The sequence below is a fragment of the Phodopus roborovskii genome, unplaced genomic scaffold, assembly GCF_943737965.1.
Source record: "Phodopus roborovskii unplaced genomic scaffold, PHOROB, whole genome shotgun sequence".
Lineage (NCBI taxonomy): Eukaryota > Metazoa > Chordata > Mammalia > Rodentia > Cricetidae > Phodopus > Phodopus roborovskii.
In genome coordinates this window covers 31,257,176-31,273,245 of record NW_026126409.1, presented here as the reverse complement: position 1 = coordinate 31,273,245, position 16,070 = coordinate 31,257,176, and the positions used below count along the sequence as shown (strand labels likewise).

Here is a 16,070-nt window from a genome sequence, read left to right as displayed (position 1 = left end):
CATGATACTGTTCTCTAGGCACACTAGTGAATAAATAACTATTTTGTGAATGTGAGTTTGTACAGTTTATTCAACAGTTTTTTTTATGAGTGTATAATATGTTTTAAGCAGTGTACTAGATTTCAAGTAACGTATAAATGTACACTTAGAGCCTTTACTTGTGTCTTTATTTTTAAGATAATATTTCTGTACATTAGGGCCTTATATAGCAAAAACACTATTATTAAGTAAGCAATGTATTGGTAAAGATATATATATATATATATGATATATATAATATATAAAATGTTATATATGTGCAATATTTTATATAATGCATATGTACTCTATTATTTAATTTTATAATGATATATACATATATGTATATGTATATATATAGATATATATACACACACATTCACACACACATGAGCGTACATTTGTACATAGTATTTCTGCTTGTTAGGTTTTATGTAAAACTGCATAAGAATGTTCTGAAATGCTTAATGTCTTTGCACCAAAATAAATAGTGTCAGTTGCTCTCCAGTACTCCAATATTTGGTGTTAGCAATCTTACTGATTTAAGTCATTGCAGAGGGAACACGCTGGTGGTGCATTTCTGTTCTATTTGCTATTATCCAAGAGATAACAATATGAACCAGCTTCACACACATATCTGATAGCCAGGTATCTTACCTGACATGTTCACATATTCTGTAAATACTGGAGGATTTTTTTTTTCACTTATTCTGGTACCAATAATTTGTGATATATCATGTATTACCCAATTTATTACATATTCACTTCATTGGTGGTAATTTTGACAGAACATTTTAATTTGACAATATTGAATACATTTTTACATATGCACTAATTACTATACATTGAAGTCTGTGGCACTTTTATTCTCTCCAACCAAAAATATATTTTCATCAAAAAAAAACCCTCATGATTTCTACTACTGTATGATTCTGTATACTAGAGACTAAAGTTTATTTTATTGTATAGATTACCAGTTTTTCCAGTATTACTTGTCATAAAGACATTGCTTTCTTCTCTGAATAGCTTCATTGCCCTTGTCAAGATCAGATGGTTGTTCAAGTAAAACAATCTGTAAAATACATTTTATTTCACTGTATCAGTACTGTGTAGTATTAATTCTATCTTGATTACTGCAGCTTTGTAAGAAACTGTTCAGGTCTCTGAACACACGAAAGCAGATGAAGCAGAAGTTAATGACTTAAAAAAATAAACTTCATGAAAATGATACAGGCCCTCTAAGACATGAGAAAATCCCTTAAATAAATGGAAGAAAAAACAAATATTGGCAGAAATAGAGGAAAAAACAAAGAAATGAACAAATCTATAAAGAAAGCCAAAATAAAAAAAATAAACAAACAAACAAAACAATTAAAGAGATGAAGGAAATAATTCAACCAGTTCAAGACCTGAAAACTGAAATAGAGACAATAAAGAAAATACAATCTGAGGGAATGTTAGAAATAGAAAAAAAAATGGGTAAATAATCAGGAACTGTAGATGCAAACATAACCAACAAAATACAAGAGATCAAAGAGAGAATATCAGGCACTGAAAATAAACTAGAGGAAATAGATTCATCAACCAAAGAAAAATCTTAAATACAACAAAACCTTAACACAAAATACTCAGCAAATGTGAGACACCGTGAAAAAGCCAAATCTAAGCATAATAGGCATAGAAGAAGGCAAAGAAGCCCAGTGCAAAGTTGCAGAAAATATATTCAACAAAATCATTGAAGAAAACTTTCTCAATCTGAAGAATGGCATGCCTATGAAGTACAAGAAGCATACTGAACACCTAATAGCCTGGACCAAAGAAAATAGACTCCTTGACACATAATAATCAATATACCTAACATCCAGAATAAAGAAAGAATATTAAGAGCAATGAAGAAAAAAGGCCAGGTAACATATAAAGACAGACCTATCAAAATTACACCTGACTTCTCCATGGAAACTCTGGAAGCCTGAAGTTCCTGGAGAGATATTCTACAAACACTAAGAATCCATGGATGCTAGCACAGGCTACTATACGAAGCAAAATGCTCAATAACTACAGATGGAGAAAACAAGATATTCCATGGGGGGGAAAAAAAACAGATATTCACAATACATATCCACAAATTCAGCCCTACAGAAAGTTCTGGAAGGAAAACTCTAATCAACAGAAGTTAATTACATTCACAAAGACATAGGCAATAATAGATAATCCCACTTTACCAGAATCCAAAAGAAAAAGAAGGGAAAATATACTAACAATACCACTAACAACCACAAAACTAAAATAAACAGGAATCAACAATCATTGGTCCTTACATTCCCTCAACGTTAATGGTCTTAACTCACCTATAAAAAGATACAGGCTAACAAAATGGATATGAAGACAGAATCCATCCTTCTGCAACAAACAAGAAACACATCTAAGCTTTAATGACAGATACTACCTCAGGATAATGGGTTAGGAAAACATCTTCCAATCAAATGGACCCAAGATGCAAGCAGGTGTAGCTTTTCTAATATCTAATAAGTTAGACATCAAACCATAATCAATCACACAAGATAAAAAAGGTCATTTCATGTTCGTCATAGGAAAAAACCATCAGAAAAAAAGTCTCAATTCTGAGACTTTACAAAGGCACCCACATTTATAAAAGAAGCACTACTACAACTCAAAACTCACATAAAACCTCACACATTCATAGCGGGAGACTTCAAGACCCCACTCTCAACACTAGACAGGACCACCAGGCAGAAACTTAACAAAGGAACAAAAGAAATAGCAGAGGTTATGTCCCAGTTAACAGACATATATAGAACATTGTATCCAAACATAAAAGTTTATACCCTCTTCTTAGCTTCACATGGAACCTTCTCTAAAATTGACCACATACTCAGACCACCATGCTTTAAAGTTGGAATTCAACAACAACAAAATTGCAGAAACCCTACAAACTCATGGAAACTGATCAATGCACAATTGCTCCATTCCCGAGTCAATGAAGAAAAGACAGACATTAAAGACTTCTTAGAATTCAAAAGAATGAAGACACAACATATTCGAACTCATGGGACACTTTGAAAGCAGTGCTATGAAGAAAGTTAATTGCACTAAGTGCTCACATGAATAAAACAGAGAATAGTTACATTAGAGAATTAACAGCACAACTGAAAGACTTAAAAGAAGCAAATGCACCCCAGAGGAGTAAACACCAGGAAATAAGCAATTTGAGGGCTATAATTAATAAAGTAGAAACTAGGAAGTAATACAAAGAATCAATGTAACAAAGAGTTGGATCTTTGAGAAAAATCAACAAGACAGATAAACCTTTATCTAAACTAACCAAAAAGCAGAGAGAACATGCACATCAGCAAAATCAGAAGATCAGAAATGAGAAGGGGGACATAACAACTGACTGAGGAAATGCAGAGACTCTTGAGATCGTACCTGAAAAACTTTATGCCACAAAATTAGAAAAATTTAACTGAAATGGGCAAATTTCTTTGCAGGTATCATTTGCCAAAATTAAATCAAGAACAGATAAGCAACTTAAATAGACCTATAACCTCTAATGAAATAGAAGCTGTCATCAAAAGCTTCCCAACCAACAAAAACCCAGGGCCAGATGGCTTCAGTGTAGAAGTCTACCAGAAATTCAAAGAACAGCTAATACCAAACTCCTCAAATTGTTCCACACAATAGAAGTAGAAGGGTCATTGCCAAACTCTTTTTACAAGGCTACAATTACCTTAGTACACAAACACACTAACACATAACTAAGGAAGAGAACTACAGACTAATATCCCTCATGAATATTGATGCAAAAATAATAAAATACTGGCAAATCTAATCAAAGATCACATCAGAGAAATCATCCACCATGACAAATTGGCAAAGTAGGCTTCATTACAGGGATGCAGGGATGGTTCAACATATAAAAAGATGTCAAAGCAATCCATCATATAAACAAACTGAGAAAGAAAAATTATATGATCATCTAAATAGATGCTGAAAAAGCCTTTGACAAAATCCAATAAACTTTCATTAAGAAGGTCTTAGAGATATCAGAAATAACTGTAACATTCCAAACATAATAAAAGCAATATACGGTAAACCAACAACCAACATCAAACTAAAAGAGAGAAACTTAATGCTATTTTTCTAAAACTGGGAACAGGACAAGGCTGTCCACTCTGTCTCCATAACTCTTCAATATTGTACTTGCAGTTCTAGTTAGAGCAATAAGAGAACAAAAGGGAATCAATGGGATACAAATTGCTAAGAAACAAGTCAAACTATTTGCAGATGAAACCATAGTTTGCACAAGAGACCCAAAAAAACTCTACCAGGGAATTCCCACAGCTGATAAATACAAGATTAACTCAAAAAAATTAGTAGCCCTACAATATACAGGCAATAAAAGTGCTGAGAAAGAAAGCAAAGTAACATAATCCCATACAATGTCCATAAACAACATAAAATATCTTGGAGTAATGCTAACCAAACAAGTGAAAGAACTATATAGCAAAAACTTTGCATCTTTGAAGAAAGAAATTAAAGAAGATACCAGAAAATGGAAAGATCTCCCATGCTCTTAAATAGGTAGGATCAAAATGGTAATCTTGCCAAAAGCAATCTATAGATTCAATGTAATCCCCATCAAAATCCCAGCACAATTCTTCACTGACCTTGAAAGGATAATACTCAACATTATATGGAAAAACCGAAGACCCAGGATAGCCAAACCTCCCTGTACAATAAAGGAACTTCAGGATGCATTACCATCCCTGATTTCAAGCTCTATTATAGAGTTATTTTCATGAAAAACAGCTTTGTATTGGCACAAAAATAGGTAGATTAATGAAATTGAATTGAAATTTCTATGCACACCTGATATTTGACAAAACAACTAAAATTTTACAATAGAAAAAAAAAAAAAGAAAGCACCTTCAGCAAATGATGCTGGCATAACTGGATGCTGACTGCAGATAGAATCCTATCTATAGCCATGCACAAAACTTATGTCCAAATGAATCAAAGACCTCAAATAAATCCAGCCACACTGAACCTGTATGACAAGAAAGTGGGAAGTACCCTTGAATGATTTGGAACAGGAGACTGCTTCCTGAACATAACACCAGTAGCACAGACACTGAGATAAATAATAAAGAGACCTCCTGAAACTGTGAAACTTCTGTAAGGCAAAAGACACAGTAAACAAGACAAAATGGCAGTCCACAGAATTGGAAAAGATCTTCACCAACCCCACATCTGACAGAGAGCTATTCTCTAAAATATACAAAGAACTCAAGAAGCTAATCACCAAAATATCAAATACTCCAGTTAAAAAGTGGAGTACAGAACTAAATAAAGAATTCTCAATAGAGGAATCCAATATGACTGAAAGACACTTCAGAAAGACTCAACATCCTTAGCCACCAGGAAAATGCAAATCAAGGCAACTCTGAGATACCATCTTACTCATATCAGAATGGCTAAAATCAGTAGCACCAATGACAGTTTATGCTGGAGAGGATGTGGAGAGAGGGGAACACTACTCCACTGATGGTTGCAGTGCAAACTTGCACTGCCATTTTGGAGATCAGTATGGCAGTTCCTCAGGAAAATGGGAATCAGCCTAAACCAGGACCCATCAATTGTGCTCTTAGGCATATACCCAAATGATCCACATCCATGCAATAAAGCCATCTATCTGTTCAACAATGTCATAGCAGCATTATTTGTAATAGTAAGAAACCGGAAGAAACCTAGTTGCCCCTCAACTGAGGAATGGATAAGAAACATGTGGTACATTTACACAATGGAATACTACTCAGCAGGGAAAAACAAACAAACAAACAAAAACAATGGAATCTTGAAATTCGCATGCAAATGGATGGAACTTGAAGAAACCATCTTGAGTGAGGTAACCCAGTCACAAAAAAGAGTAACATGGTATGTACTCACTCATATATGGATCATATATGGATTTTAAACATAGAGCAAAGGATCTCCAGCCTATAATTCACACCACCAGAGAAGCTAGAATACAAGGAAGACCTTAAGAGAGTCCCACAAGGTCCCCCACAGAAGAACAAAGGGACAAGATCTCCTGAGCATATTGGGTGCAGAGGAGAGCTGTGAGTGGAGAGGGAGTTAGGAGAAAGAGCAGGGGAGAAGAGGGGGGAAGGAAAACATTGGGGACCAGGAGGATTGAGTCAGAGGATGAATAGATGAGAGCAAGAAAAGAGGTAACATAATAGAGAGAGCCATTATAGGTTTGAAAAGAAAACTGACACTAGAGAAATGTCCAGAGACCTACAAGGATGACCACAACTAATAATCTGAGCAATAGTGGAGCGGCTACCTTAAATATCCCTTCCCTGATAATGTGATTGACAACTAACTTTTATCCCATCCTGGAGCCTTCATCTACTAGCTGATGGAATCAGAAGCAGATACCCTCAGCTAAACACTGAGCCAAACTCCTGCAATCCAGTTGCAGAAAGGGAGAAGTGATAAGCAAACGAGTCAAGACCAGGCTACAGAAATCCACAGAGATAGCTGACCTGAATAAGTGGGAGCTCAATGACCCCAGAATGATAGCGGGGAAACCAGCATTGAACTGATCTTGCCCCCCTGAACATGGGTCTCAATTAGAAGGCCTCTGCAGTCTACGGGACCTCTGACAGTAGACAAAGGATGTATCCCTGGTGCATAAAAGGACTTTGGGAACACATTCCCCATGGAGGGATACTCTCTTAGCCTAGAGACAGAAGGGAGGGCCTAGGCCCTACTCCAACCAATTTGACAGATTTTGATGATCCCTCCTGGAAGGCCTCACCCTCTGTCTGGAGTGGGTGGAGAATGTGATAGGAGGAGGGTTGGCCAGCATGGGAGAACGGGAGGGTGAGGGAACTTGGATTGATATGTAACATAAGAAAAAATAATAATAAAATGGAGGATTAAAACAAAGAAGCTGTTCCGGTCTCTAACACTGTACTTAGTCAAGGTTCCTTTGCATACTTAGGGATTTTTGCACTAGCAGCATAATCCAAAGGAAATGAAGCAATCCCTGTAATATATAAATATGTTTTAGGTAACATATGGATAATTAGAGCATCTAGTTTTAGTAGAAGTGTAATAATTATGGTTTAACTATACAGTAATGTTCCAGTATTAGAAATTAGTAAATATTATATTACTGTAATTACCCATTATTAGAGAAGGGAGAATCTACACATTGCAAGAACGGCAACATTTTTTTTTTGTTTTTTTCTTTATTTTTTTATGCTTTAAACTATGAGTAAATGGCTTATAACCAAAAGTTTATCAGCAACTGACATGTGAAGTAAAGAGCATTCACAGTTTATTATTCCAATTCCTGTGCTGAATTTGCTCATTAGATTGATATGGCTTTTGCACATAGTAATTTGGTTTCTGTAGTTTATCCTTCAATTTCCTACTTTGTTGCTCTTTGGGAGTAATTGGCATGGTGATAGAATTTGCAGCACCATGTTCAATGTAAGTAATGCCTTTCTATTATCCTGAAAATTATATCATAGCTCCTAGATGTACCAGCTTCTAATAAGTGCCTGAGAAATATTGATGTGAATGAAATGAATAATTACACAGTGTCCAACCCATTTTGATAAGCTGTCATGGCTAGTTATAATTCCTCTTACTGCAAATTTTGGAAACCTTGTCTAAATCTTTTTGTTCAATAATGTACTTTTCAGACTCCTTGTAAGCATTCAAATGCTTTTTGAAAGTGTGATAAAACTTTTGAGTATGTGTAATTTTTGTCTTATTATTGTCAACATATGAAAAAATTTTATCGTCTTGTAGTGTACTCAAGGGACAGCACCCTGTGCATATAATGTTAATATGAAGATGTGGCCTCTTACCTAGTCAACACATGAAACAAGCGACATTGTTAATCCACTGCACACAGTTCAAGTCTGTGCACTTATTAGTCATGCATCCAATCACAAACATTGAGGTAGATAACTCAGATAATATGCATCTCTAAATGTTTAAAATGACACTTTCCAATTCATAATGCCAGTGGTAATTTGAGATGTTTTATGTCTGGATCCATACATCAGGTTAATATGTTATTACATGATTTTTTCCCATGAAAAAAAAGTACATTAAGTATTCAGGACAGCTTATTAAAATGCTTAAAATTGATTCAGTTTTTATGTGCTTAGGATATACCTGATGATGGCCACTTATTATGTTCACCATTAAACTAAGAATGTAAGAAACCCTCCAACTAATCTAGAAAATTTCATTACACATACTCTTTAATTAAATTCTCTCTTTAAATTATTTGTGCATGTTGCTTGTCTAAAAACTTTTTATTATTCAAAACAGAATTGCTACTTTAATAACATTTGCATTATTTTTCACAATCATCACATTTAATTATTATCAATACTAGCAAAGTATGCAGTTGAAATTTATTTAACTCAAAGTCTTAATTGCTTCAGCACTTAAGGAATTTCACAGTATTTTAAGATTTCTACCATTTTGATAATGCTTAAACATACCAGGTAATGCATAAATACAAATAGTTAGCACTTGCATCTTTTCAGAAATAAAACTTATTTCAGATAAAATGAAAATATTCTCATCAAACATAATTTACAAGTTTTAACTTCATGCTCTGAGTATCAGAAACTAAGCCCAGTGAATCTGGTTCATTTTGCATGGGCTCAAGTTACTGTACCAAAGAGCTTGCTCAAAACAAAAGTATTTATTTTGGTATATGGTCAATAGATGCCTCATAGATACAAGCTGCCATCTCTTAAAAGCTTCCCAGTCTTCTCTCAGAGGTTATTCACCACAGATTACTACTGCCATTTTATACTTTAAAGCTTGTACCCACAATTATTCTGAGACATCTACCTCTTCTTACCCAGAGCACTGACATCTAAAGAATAGGCATCCCAGTGTAGCAGAACACAGAATATTTTAACACTCTAATAGTTTGCCACTCTATCTACCTGTCCTAAGAATCAAACACACAGTTCTTTAACAGGTAGAAGTAACAATGATTGTCCATTTCCTTCTTTCAGTTGTTTGTTTGTTTGTTTGTTTTTATGTCCAAAATATTCACTGCAGCAAAATGGCTCTAGGTTTTCAAAACGTTTTTAAGCTTGGGAAATCCATATGATTTCTGTCTGTTTATGACACATGTGGTGACATTCTGGTCAACAAGTAGATGAGAGAGGAGAGAGAAAGAGAGGAGAGGAGAGAGAGCACAAAGTATTGTCCTACCACGTGCTATCATACATTGCACTGAAGCATGTCATGTTACTGAAACCTATTAGCAATAACAAAACTCATTTCTCACTTGAAAGAAAAACATTTCTGAGCAAAATATGTGTAACAATGTCCTGAAAATATGAACTCAGACTTCTTCCAAAGTCCATATTTGAATGTGGTGGGATGGTGATGTTATTAATGAATAAAATGTACCAGTGAAAGGCTCAATCTGATGGGTGAATTAGAGAGGGGACATTTCTGCCATTAATTTGAGATGCTATCTGATGGCATTCTTAGTTTAGGTGTTGCTGAAAAACTAGCCAGTTCCAAAATTATTTAACTGATAGTCACAATGATATTATGTCATACACAGAAATTGGTGATGAGTAGCTACTGAGGGAGTTAAAGATAGTCCATGGTCATTTAACTCTGGATCAATAACATACCTACTTTCTACCATCATGGAAGTTCCACTAAGTCAATCAGACTAACAAAATCTTTAACAAGGGGTGACTTGTTCGGTTCACACAGTAAATGCTAATTGTCAATTCAGAAAAGATAAAACTGATATGTTGTCTTTGGTTGACATCCTTGAGCTCCCAATCTTTACCCACTTTGGACATAGAGCCAGAAATCAATAGTACTCTAGGGCATTTGATTAATCATTTGGTAAGGATCAAAGTAGAAAATTTCAAACACTGAGAATAATTAATATGCTTAATGTTAATGTTAGTAAATGTCAAACAGCATATATAAAATCTTTGCAAAGCTTACATGAACAATTGGCTGTCAAATATATGAGAAATAAGCTGGATTATTATCTTCAGAAATAAGTTGAATCATGTTGATTACTGGGTAATATTAGTTTGTTTTTCCTTTCACTCATACATGAACCAAGTTACATTTTATTGATTGTAGTTATATACTGGCTTTTGGGACTCTACTCCTCATACTAGGTCACCTTGGCAGCCTTAATACAAGGAGGTGTTTAGTCTTACTACAACTTGATATGCCATGTTTTGTTGATACTCATGGGAAAACTGATCTTTCCTTGATAGAGATTGAAGAGGATGTGAGAGCAGAGGGTGGATGAGGGGAGGAACTGGGACAGAAGGAGGTTGTAGCTGGGATGTAAAATAAATAGATGAATTATATATATATACATATATACATATATATATTGTCTTAAATATTATTTTATTTTAAGTATGTTCTTATCTTACTAGTATTAGAATGATTCAATCACATCAAAAATAATATTCTTGTTATCTAACAAAACACAAAGATGATGTCTTGACCACAGATACACTACTTAAGGCAGTATTGCATTTTGTATAAGGGCTATAAAATACAATTTCAAAATTCAGATTTAAAATTTTTGATACTGCATGGAAAAGGTTAAGAGTAGATTTTACTAAATGAGACTAATTTTTCTTTTTCAAATTTATGATCTATCTTCCTTGAAAACAACAATATATAGGTATAGCTTAAAAATAGCCTTCCATCTCCAGGAACAATATGAAGATGTTCAAGTGATCAAGAGAGTTAAACATTATGAAGTCATTTTCATTAATAACATGTAATAAGGCCAAAATTTATAATCATTGAAATCACTTCTAAATTATGAGTCTCCTTTTGGATGCCACCTGCAAAGCTGTAAGCATGGTGTCTCCGCTGAACTTTTACGTTTTAGACACCAGCTTCACAAGTTCTATGAAACAGCTCTGGGTCTGGTTTCCTTGGAAAATGATTAGTGACTAGATCACATAATCCAATGAATCTGGATCATGGTGACAATGAGAGTGATGGAAGCCTCTTTCTGATAGTCTGTGATGGAAAGAAATGTGGTGGCTGCATGAGCAAGAGAAGTGCAAGCCACAAAAAGACTAGCTGATACCTATACCTACCCCTTTTCCTGCTTGGTGTGTTATAACCACATTCTGTTGTCCCCTGACTTTCTTACACAATCTGAGTCCTTTAGACCAAGGAAGGCCATTTGACTTGTAAAGTGGTGGTCCTTTCTATTTCCATTTTTTTGTTTATATTTTTTTAATTTTTTCTTATTTTACATATCAACCCCAGTCCCCTCTTCCTCCCTCCCTTCCTCCATCCCTCCCTTTCTCCCTCTCCCATGCCCCCAACCATCCTCCTATATCACCCACCTCTACTCCACAAGGAGGGTGATGCCTTTCAAGAGGAATCAACAAGATCTGTGGAGTCATTTGGAGTAGGGAATAAGCCTTCCCTCCCTCCTGCCTCTAGATTAAAGGAGTATCTCCATGAAGAATGTGCTCCCAAAGTCCTTTGTGGTGGCGCTATTTCTAATTTTTTAAATGCACATTTTGAAACTTTTTGAGTTCACAAAATTTTGAGAGTGCACACTTGAAGGATTGTAATATCAATAGCTTACAATAAGGTTTTCATAGTCACAAAGTTGGAACTCTTTGTTGAAAAATATGCATGTGCTGAATTATGCCAATTTATTTATTAAAACTTCGTCATTAATATTGATAATATATTAAAGATTTAAATATTTAAACTCATGATGACCCACTTTTTCAGTATTATAAAGAGAACTCACATAAGAAAATGTTATTAAATTCTTATACATGATAGTAAATAATTGATAAGAACAAACGAAGATTTTTATAATGAGTCAAAATGTAGATAAAGTAGTGAAAAATATCCTAAAACTTAACTGGGCATGTAATCCTTATAATACATTGAGATGATTTGGATTCATGCTGACTTTGTGTAAAGATTAGTTAAATCCTAATGCTTCCCCCCCCCAGTTCATTATAAGTTTCTCTCTTCTGTAAATGATATTTTTCCTTCATTTAGGCTTGAATCACCAACCAGATCCTTGGTAATGGAAGCTCCACGCGGGGTCCAGGTGAGCGCTGCAGCAGGTGACTTCAAGGCTGCCTGCAGGAAGGAACTACACTTGCAGTCTACAGAAGGGGAGGTGAGCATCCAAGCAGGCCTGACCCTAGGCTGCTGAAGGTGCTCCTTCACCTGTCTCACACATCAGCTTCCATGAGATACTAGGAACCACTTCGTGAGAATTTGCAAGCTTTGAAAATCTTGATTCCTCTTATAGAATGTATTTAATCAAGGTCTTTTTACTTTCTCCTAAAAAGCATTCATTCCAAGGACAGTTTGAAATAGACTTCCAAATTCTTGTTGCTTTAAACATTAGCTTTAAACATTAAAATAAAAAATGTTCCCTTTTTCCTTTTCCCTTTTCTCTTCAGAATGGTTCTTCCATAGATTAATCAGTTTGTGCTAAGTTATAATCAGAGAGGAACAGACTTTTGTATTTGTTACTATTGTCCAAATGGGTCACTATAAATAGCAATAATGATGTAGATATTTCAGAAGGCTTGAAGACAAAAATCAGAAAGTTTTCATCATAAAAAAATAATTCTCTGAGTGGCTAAATATGGTTAACCTGATTTAAATATTACACAGGGCATGCATATGTGGAAAACTGTATAAAATCTATAAACATACATTTTATACCTTTATATATCTGATTAAAAATTAATTAAAAAAGGAAATGTTTTTGTCAATGAACTTCAGTGTTAGTGTTATTTTTTTCATTTTTGCATTCTGCAATAACTACACCACAAAAAGAGAAATTGATCACTATTGAAAATACAAATCTCCACACTCAGAGACTAAACTACTTCATATAATCAGATACTGTATTTAAGAATTTTACGTAATAATTGAAATGAAGGAATATGAATTGTACTGAAAACCCAGGGTTGTGCTGTGGATAATCAATGTCAGTTTAGAGTCAATGCTACAAGGAACTTCAAATTTGGCATTGAAAGAAATAAGAGTAATAACTGGAAATGAAGGGTCATAGTGATTTGCCTATATCCATATTGCAATAACACATACATGCCTGAATATTGGTGAGGGAGACATTTTATTCCAAAACTTGAATACCGTTTTTGAGGAAACAAATAGCTCTGTGTTTAACATGTGTGAATGAGATAAATGAGTTCTTGTTAGAGATAGGATGGGGTCGCTGAGCTCAAAGCTCTGTGGTATGATTCCACAGGCTTGAGTTTCAGAGCAGATGGACTGTGTAGTTTATGGGGCAATACAGAGCAGACATACCAATTTAAGGTGTTGGAAAATGAACAACATCACAGTAACTGATTTGGCAAAACAGAAAGAGGTGGACAAGCCATCCATGCTGCAACCTGGAGAGACTCAGAATTGTGTTGGTATCATCAATATCTCAGTTTTCCTAACTTCATGTCTTATGTTTCCATCTCAATGAAAGGAATGGCAGCATCCAATGTGAATTGATTTATTAATAAAAAATATTCCCTTCACATGAGTGAAGATATTCCCTAAGCATATAGTTTTATATATGCATATATATTCATATATTAAAACTTATATAAAACAGCACTGAGACATATGCTTTGTTACATCATGGAAAATACAAAATCAAGATCAGTTGCAGCTGATGATGTTAAGGGAATAGGGCAGATAATGCAAGATTTGTGTCCTGGGAGGAAAAGCCATTTTTATTTGAAATGAGAGGGGAACTATAAAGGAACTTTGAGCCCTAGAGTAACATGGTTCAATTTGTATTTCTTTAAAGTCCACCCTAAAAGTATGATGAATAGACAAGGAAAGTACAAAATTGATGTGGATGGCAAAATAGCCTACAACAGAAATACTATTAAAAAACTAAGTTAAGAAATGGGGAGACTGAGCACTTTCTCATCCTCATGTCAACTTTGGGAGTCTATGATTAAGAATAACTTAGGGCCACACACTTACAAAATAAAGAATCAGTGTAATAGAAATCTTTAAATAAGTGAAGCAGCTCTCCAAATCGAAAAAAATATCCAATGAATTGCTGAAACTAGGTAACATGTGATAGAGAATTCAAGCATAATGATATGTAGAATTTTATATTAGTTCTCATGATTTTATAGGTCACCTGATCTTTAGACTGTGGGACTTTTCAGAGTGCTCAAGAAATGATTTTACTTGGTAATGGAGTATGTTTTTAATTAACCCTCCCCCCTTCAATAATGTCATCCCATCTGGAAGTCTCCTTTCTCTAATTCTCAGACATGACTAAGAAGCTAAATGGAAAGCTTTTACTATAGCCATTCTCCTCTCTCTCTCTCTCTGTCTCTGTCTCTGTCTCTGTCTCTCTCTCTCTCTCGCTCTCTCTCTCTCTCTCTCTCTCTCTGCCCATGTGTGGTGTTGTTATTGTTTTTAGTAACTGTTGGCCCCATGAGCAGAGTATTTAATACTACATTTCTTGCTGAAGGCTTGCTTTCAGAACTATGTCAAAGTGGAAGACAGCAGCACAGGCTTTGGAAGATACAAAGGCTTGTAAGCTGTTCAAAATCACAGAAGGAGTAGTAATCTCTGTTGCCAAGCCATGTTGAATAGCTGAGAGAGATACCATGCTGAAATTAATTGAGATTATTTTTTCCTTTTCTTCCAGATTTTTCTAAATGCAGATACAATCCGACTGGGAAACCTACCAACCGGTTCCTTCTCTTCTTCACCCAGCTCTTCAAATACTCGACAGACAGTGTATGAACTGTGTGTCTGCCCCAATGGCAAACTCTACCTTTCTCCAGCTGGGGTAGGCTCCACCTGTCAGTCCAGTAGCAGCATTTGCTTGTGGAGCTGAAGCAAATGATTTCTCCTCACACCAGAATAGCCTTTTGTTCCCGTCCGTCTGCTTCACGGTTTTGCTCGGTTTCCCCTGTGATCAGTGCAGAGCTTCTTCAGATGGACCACAGAGCAAACTGGTCCAGGATCAGCAGAGATTGGCGTCCACCTTCTCCCGATTCACCTTACCCAACACAAACAGTGTGACGGACTCAGCCATGGGAAAACCATCTTCAGCAGGAAACCTGGATCATGACATTTGCTCAAAAGGGAGAATAACTTAGGTGCCTTTGCTACGTGGAGTGAAGCACACAGTTTTAGATTTTTGCAGAACGTGGCTACGAACTGTGCACGAACACATTAACCCAGATGAAATTCCCAAATCCAATGGTGACATGAAACGCTTAACCCTATCAGAAGACTAATTCTGCAGTCCGAAAGCACAATTTTCCATTCATCTTTTTTGGACGTAAACTTTTATCCCCGAATTTTACAATTTTGAAGCATTATGTAATGCTTGCTTTACTAAAAATTAAATTCAATACATGGTTTTTAACTAAATGAAACAAGACAAGACAGAATCCCTGAGTTGTTTTTGTTTCCTTAAATTCAGTGTGTTGGTACTCTTTGTCTACTAAGTCTGGAATTTTGTACATTAGATAATTTTGAAAGCTTTCAGCAATATAATCTTTACAAAATTATCAAAACATGACATTATGCTGTCATTTGTTAAATCTGGACGGCCTTATATTTATGTGGCTATTGCATGTGACACATTTGCTTTTAAGAAAACATCTGAACAATTGCAATATAAGATAGGAGGGATATACTTATGGTGGGGAACCCATCAGATTTTTCTTTAAAAATTCAGTGTCGTTTGCCCTTAGGATTTAATAGTACTCTTTTGTTCACTCCACTTACATTAAACTCAATTTTTAACTGCTAAAGTTAAACCAGCCTCTAATTAAATGCAAATGTTATGCATAATGCTGAGAATGGTTTCACTTTCCATGGGGACATCATTTCCAAATTAAGTATCCTCTTTTAATTTCTGGTTAATATTTAAGAAAGTTAAAAATTAAATAATAAATTCCAGAAAAAATGATAAAAAGACA

The 16,070-nt window shown here is 35.1% G+C and overlaps 1 protein-coding gene across 1 annotated transcript in view; it reads left to right on the top strand.

Moving 5' to 3' along the window:
- Sgcz (sarcoglycan zeta) overlaps positions 1-15,134 on the top strand; it is an 895,063-nt gene extending 879,929 nt beyond the window's left edge. The window contains exons 7-8 of the mRNA XM_051182286.1: positions 12,133-12,256; positions 14,783-15,134. Coding sequence (XP_051038243.1) covers positions 12,133-12,256; positions 14,783-14,974 — 316 coding nt within the window. The 3' untranslated portion in view covers positions 14,975-15,134. The remainder of the gene's footprint in view (positions 1-12,132; positions 12,257-14,782) is intronic.
- Positions 15,135-16,070: the final 936 nt, after the last annotated feature.